Source organism: Calypte anna, chromosome 9 (genome assembly GCF_003957555.1).
Source record: "Calypte anna isolate BGI_N300 chromosome 9, bCalAnn1_v1.p, whole genome shotgun sequence".
Taxonomy (NCBI): domain Eukaryota; kingdom Metazoa; phylum Chordata; class Aves; order Apodiformes; family Trochilidae; genus Calypte; species Calypte anna.
The window spans coordinates 5,504,831-5,511,369 of record NC_044255.1 but is presented as its reverse complement, the minus strand read 5'-3'; the positions used below and the strand labels follow the sequence as shown (position 1 = coordinate 5,511,369).

The window sequence follows — 6,539 nt, the reverse complement described above, 5'->3', positions numbered from 1 at the left end:
GTTGGACTTGATGATCTCTGAGGTTCCTTCCAACCCAGCCAATTCTATGATTCTATGAAGATCATCAAGCCCAACATCTCCAGAGATACTTTGGGGAGTGTAGGGTATAGGTTAGAAGGACTTCTCTAAGGAGTGAGGGAGACAATACTCCCTATCCAGAGTTCTCCCTCATCCAGCCTTCCAGCTGGGAGTGAGCAGTGGATTAGACAGGAGCTGGTTTGGGTTTTTTTTTTGTGCTGCAGGGCTTCCTTCCCTAATTCCCCTCTCCCAAAAAAGAATGAGAAGGCAGGCAGAGGAGTTGTAAACATGTGTCATGTTGTATCTTTCATACTATATACAGTGATGTAGAAATACAGTTTACCATACACCATCTTCCATTAAATGCCTTATTTGAAGGGCTTCTTTTGGTTTGCCTGTGCAAAAGCAGTTTAGTTTTTAATTACAAGTGAAAACTGTGCTGGTTCCTCAGAAGAGCTCAGCTGAAATGTTTGCTGCTCAAGGAGCTCCTGATACTCCATTGGAGTTGTGTTCTGGACAGCCTGGCCTCCATGGAAGAGCAGGGGCTGTGTAGCCACCCTGACCAGTATAAAATGCTTTACTTTACTGGGATTTACTCTTATCCCAGGCTGGTCAAAACACACGAGCTCTGACTTCTGTAAGAAGGAAAAAGCAGAACCAGACTTTGGGCTGGATACTGCCTTTCAACTCCCAGATACCATCTACATCAGAGAGATTTATTTTTTTTTAATAGATATTTCTATTTTTGGCTCTTAGCAACAACTCAAGGTCACACTTGCAAAAGGAAAGCTGGTGAAGCAATGCTGATTTAAGTGGCATTCCAGTGACCTGGGTGCTTTTCCTCTGGCAAGCCTTTCACATTTTGTAGGGACTGTCAAGGCTAATGGTGCCAACTTAGCTAATGCTGGTTCTTTTTTCCAATATTTTTCCCCCTTTCAAGTGAAGAAAAATACGGAACAGATTCACTGGGCAAACAAAGCATTGCCCTTCTCACCTAGGAAGTGACCTTACTGCCATGTCAGGGATAATACCACTGGTGTACTGTGAGGCAAAATGGGATCCAAGGAAGATCCAATGCCTTCCACTGAAGGCAGTCCCATCACCTGGCACAAGGCTTCAGGGCAGAACATCCTTCAATAACCTTCTTCAGGTGCGTTCTGTCCCGAAATTCTCTGGCAGCAAAGTAGTAGAAGATGGCGTCCAGGCAGCAGTTGAGGTTGGCCACGAGCATTGCCACCTGAATGAAGAGGCTGATGGTTTGTTTCAGCTTGCACTCCTCTATCACATGCTGTCTGACCAGGCACTGCAGGCAGAGGGCCAGGTGGAAGGGTGTGAAGCACACCAAAAACACCACCAGGTTGGTGACGATGACACGTGAGGTGCCGCCGCCCTCCGCTCGCTTCGTGGCTTGGCCTTCGTGACTCAGAAGTATCCAGAGGGTTTGGGCAGAGCAGAAAACCATCACGGTGAGTGGGATCAGAAAGCCAAAGACCTCCAGGGAAATGATGAGGAGGATGCTCCACACCTGCTCTGCCATGTTGCTAAAGCACGTGAAAGAGTTTGCCTTGTGGAAGGTGTAGATGGAGCTGCTGCAAAGCCAGGAGACTGCCCAGATGAAGCAGCAAATCATGACAGCCCCTCTGGGGGACTGGTTTGCTCGGCCTTGGAACGGGTGCCTTATGCAGAGATATCTGTCTGCAGTAATGCAGGCAGTGATAAAAATGCTGCTGTAGGTGTTGATGAAATAAAGGGACTCGATGAAGGAGCAGAGGAGTCCGGGTGCTTCCACGATGGAGTAGTAGAGCTTGAGAGGGAGGGAGAGAAGCAGCAAGAAATCAGCAAGTGTAAGGTTGATCATGTAAACTGAGGTTTTAGTCTGTTTCTTCCAACAGCAGCAGAAGACAGAGAGGGCCAGGCTGTTGAGAACCAAGCCAAGAATGAAGGTGGGGATGGAGATGCCCAAGCGCAGGCTCCTCGCTAGTCTGTCGATGTCTGTGAAGTTGCATTCACTGCTGCTGTTGCTCATTTCTCCCTAAAAGGACAAAGAAGAGGTTGGAAATGTGGAAGGTTCCCAGTTCATGTCTTGACACATTAGAGCAAGATGCGTTGAGGCAGAACCTGGGGCTTTTTTTGGTCTTGAGCTGTGCACTTGATCAGTCTTTGGCTCCTACTGAAAGTGAATCCTCCTTGCAAGCACAGATCTTTCTGTTCTGTCTGTATTTCTAATTTGAGTGGCTTGACCCCCCCAAAATAATTATTGAATGATTTTTTGGGGGTTCTGTGGCTAAAATGTGAGGCTAAGCCTGTCCTCAGGATTTGGAAAAATATTGGAATCATCCACTGAAGAATCCATTTGCAAGCAGCCAGAGGACAACACTGTGGTAAGAAACAATTTGCACTGATTCATCTGAGAATGATTGAAATAATGTGACTTTTTCACAGATTCATCTGAGAATGACTGAAATAGGAAAAATTGGATTTTTTTCTGTAGCACACTGACAGCACTGGGGGACAGGGTTTATATCTACTCTCTAGAAAATTATTCATTTAAGATAGAAATTGTTCTCTTTTGGATGCACAGGAGAAGAATAAAATGGCTTAGTGCAATAAAGAGCTGTACTTTCCACATCTGTCATGTATTTCATCTGTAGCTGAATAATTTCTTCTTGTTTTATTTATTCTATGTATTTTTATTGCATATCACTAAAGCAGAAACCTTTTCTGCTCTCAGCTAAGCAACACCACATGATTGATCTTTACAGTTTGATCTTTATAGGAAATCATCATTCAACTATCTGAAAAGCAGTGCTTGGCAATCGGCATTGCTATTAAATTATTGAAAAAATGAAGTTATTAGTTAAAATAGGAATTACTTTACCTGGATCCCCAGCCAGCAGATGGGCAGCTTTGCTTCAGTCCAGGTTGTTCTGTAGAATATGAGAATAGTTGCTTACAGCCCATGCCCTACCAGTGCTGTTACTATATGTTGTAACCACATCCTTCTTTTTTTTGTTGGTTTGGTTTCTTCTTTCTTTCCCTGCTATTTCAAAACCCACTCTCTGTCTTTAGAAGACAAGTGAAGGTGAAACAGTGCAAAGATTTGAATCCTCAGCTGTTTCTCCTGGGCAGGGAGCTGCTTGTCTCTGAAACCAGGCTTGGTTTTGAGCTGCACTTAACATGGTATGAAGCTGCTGAGAGGTTTCATGGGCTTGAGGTGGCTCCCTCCAAATGTCAGAGAATAAGAGAATGGGTTGGCAAGGACCTTAAAAATCATAGAACCATGGAATTGGCTGGGTTGGAAGGGACCTCAGAGATCATCAAGTCCAACCCTTGATCCACTCCCCCCCGTGGTTCCCAGCCCATGGCACTCAGTGCCACATCCAGGCTCTTTTGAAATGTCTCCAGACACGGAGAATCCACTCCTTCCCTGGACAGCCCATTCCAATGGCTGATCACCCTCTCCAGAAAGAAATTCTTTCTAATCTCCAACCTAAACCTCCCCTGGCACAACTTGAGACCCTGCACTCTTGTCTTGCTGAGAGTTGCCTGGGAAAAGAGACCAACCCCCCACTGGCTCCAACCTCCTTTCAGGGAGTTGTAGAGAGTGATAAGGTCTCCCCTGAGCCTCCTCTTCTCCAGCCTCAACACCCCCAGCTCCCTCAGCCTCACCTCACAGCACTTGTGCTGGATCCCTTCACAGCCTCCTTGCTCTTCTCTGGACCTGCTCCAGCACCTCAATCTCCTTCCTGAACTTCCTGAGGGGCCCAGATCATCCAGTTCCCCCTGCCATGGCCAGGGACACCTCCCACCAGACCAGGTTGCTTCAAGCCCCACTGATCTTTAACATTTTCAGGGATGTGGCATCCACAACTTCCTTGAGCAACTCATGCTGGTGTCTCACTGCCCTCATAGTGAAAAATTTCTTCCTTATGTCTAACCTCAACCAGCCTGAAACCATTCTGCCTTGTCCTTTTCCTGCATGCCCTTGTAAAGACTCCCTCCCCAGCTTTCCTGTAGGGCCCCTTCTGGTGCTGGAAGAATTCTCAATTCCTCCCTGAGCTGGAGGGCATGTGGAAAGCTGTAGAAGAGGCTGTCCTAGAAACCAGGCTTTTTTCCTCCCAGTTTCTACTCGATTTGCATAGTGGTAACCAGTAATGTAACCCTCTGATGGTTCTGAAAGATGCAGCTCCTTACCTCGTGCAGCTGGGAAATTATTTAAAGGGCATGGGGCAGTTTCAGGCAGTTTCAGGTGTTTGGGTCCTAACTCCTGTTTGGCAAACAAATCCTTGGTGAGAGAAGTACATATATACATATGTAAATATATACATATATATTTATTTTTCCTAGTGTAGAATATATAATTATTAATTATATTTATTAATATATTTATTATTAGAATTGTATAGTATATAATTGTATATTATAATATATATATTATAGTCATATTATAATATAAATATATAAGTTTATTATAATATATATTAGTATATTATATAATATATATTTTATATATTTATTACTTATATGTAAATATGCATATATAACACACATAGCAAAGGATTCAAAGCTCCTGGTCCCCCAAGCCAGCTGTGGCTTGGTTGGGGCTGGCATCAAAGAGGTTTTCCAGTTACATAAAGTGACAGAATTTATTGGGAAGAAAAGTTGGTTCCTATCTGATGGAAATGTGACATTCTCATAGGTGACAATTCTATCTCCAGCTTTGTACACTTTGAAAAGTCAGCTGCGCAGGGGGCTGGGCCACTCTGCTTTTTTCTTTGCCAAGAAAGACTGGATCAGATAATCCCTTCCAAACTGGAATTCTGTGAAAAGTGGCAGAAAAATAAGATGCTAAGTGGGGGCTCATCCATTTGTGTCATGTGGACACTTCCTATGGATGAGTGCAAAGTCTCTCTCTGGAACACCTCTGGATGAAGTGTGAAATTCTTGCTGGTGCTGAGAGCCACTCTTCTGACTTGGGGACCACTTTCTTACCCTCTGCAGCCTTTTAGCTGTGGCAGTAAATAAAGAAGTGGCAATTTGTAAAATTGACACCTGGCTTTGGGGGTAATCTGGTCTTTCTGGGGAGCTTTGGCAGTTCCTGCGGAAAAAAAGCAGCACCTGCATTTTTACCATGGGGTTTGGTATACCAGAAACTTAACATTTCTTAACATTTGGCTTTTTTTTTCTACATGAGATTTGAAGCAAAAAACAAAACAAAACAAACCCCAAACCAGGCAGAACTTCATAAGAAAGTCAGGTGGCAGAGAAAATGAAGGTAACAGGATTGATATCACTTGGGAAAACACATTATGGAATTGGGAGGTTTCATCCCTGTCCTGGTTTGAGAGGACCAGGATAGAGAAACCCTCCTGGGACAGCAGCAGCTCCTGCCAGGCTGCTGATGGGGCAGTGATCCTGGGGAGCAGCTGAGCCCATGGGAGGAGAGGATGGCTCTGGATCAATCACAGGATCCCTTCCCATGGGGTTCAGAGAGCCCTTTGCTCCTTTCTCTGCTTCCTACCTGGGTTAAGGCTCTGCTCAGTTCCTCACCAGAGCAGGACAGGTGACCTTCTACCTATTCAATTTTATTTTTTTTTTAACCTTAAAGTCTCTCTCCTTTATTCCTTTCTCCCCCTGGGAGGGTGATGGGGAAGAACAGAGAGCATCAATCCCTGTCCAAACCTCTGACAAATTTCTTTTCAATTTCTGTCTTCTCAGAGCTCTGGGCTGGCTGCAAGTCTTGGCAATTGACTGGAACCCCAAAAGGAAATTGAAAGAGTGTGAGTAAAGTAAATATTAGTGAAAAAGAAACACCCTGCAGTTATGCATGGCCTGTGAATGAATTAGTCTGTGGTATCTTTCTACCTGGAATGGGGTTGCTTCCTTAATCCTCTTGTTGCAGGCATGTTTCAGACTTTAGCAAAAAGTTAATTTTAATCCTTTCTGCTGCCTTCACACACTATGCTCCTTCCTCGTGGCTCTGTGAACTTCCTACTTAGTGGCACCTGAACAAAATAATCAGCATTTCTCCATGCCCCAACCTCAGGTTTGCTAAGTTGGCAATTTGCTGGTCCTGTGTGTGGGATCATTGTTTGTAGGTGAGCATGCAATTTGTTGGGGTGTTATGTAAGTTATCCTTTTGCAGGTTGGCCTTCTTGGTTTAAATTAGGGCAAGTTTTATCTAGAATTTATTTAATGAGGGCAAGCTGTGAATCACTGCCACACCTGCAGTTAAACTCTTGTGCTGAGTCTGAGGGACTCAGGCAGCTGAGGTTTTCAATGGGAAGAAAGGCTTTCTTATTTCAGTTTTTTTTTTTGTTTGTTTGTTTGACCAAACAGAGGATTCCATCCCATCCACCTCATCCTCAGGAGAAATTGGAGGGATCACCAGGCTCAAACCCCTTCCTGCTTCCCCTTCTTCTCCTCTCCCTCTTTGCTTCAGCATCCTGGGAGGATTCCATCCCTTCCTCTGCCTCTGCTCCTGATCCATTCCATCCTGAATCTGGGTGTTCCTGCCTCCA

The 6,539-nt window shown here is 44.6% G+C and overlaps 1 protein-coding gene across 1 annotated transcript; it reads right to left on the bottom strand.

The window, feature by feature from the left end:
- Positions 1-1,117: 1,117 nt before the first annotated feature.
- On the bottom strand, positions 1,118-2,044 carry LOC103534684 (G-protein coupled receptor 55-like). Its single transcript, XM_008500670.1, has one exon. It carries the CDS (start codon positions 2,042-2,044, stop codon positions 1,118-1,120), a length of 927 nt encoding a protein of 308 aa, XP_008498892.1.
- Between the last annotated feature and the right edge of the window lie 4,495 nt (positions 2,045-6,539).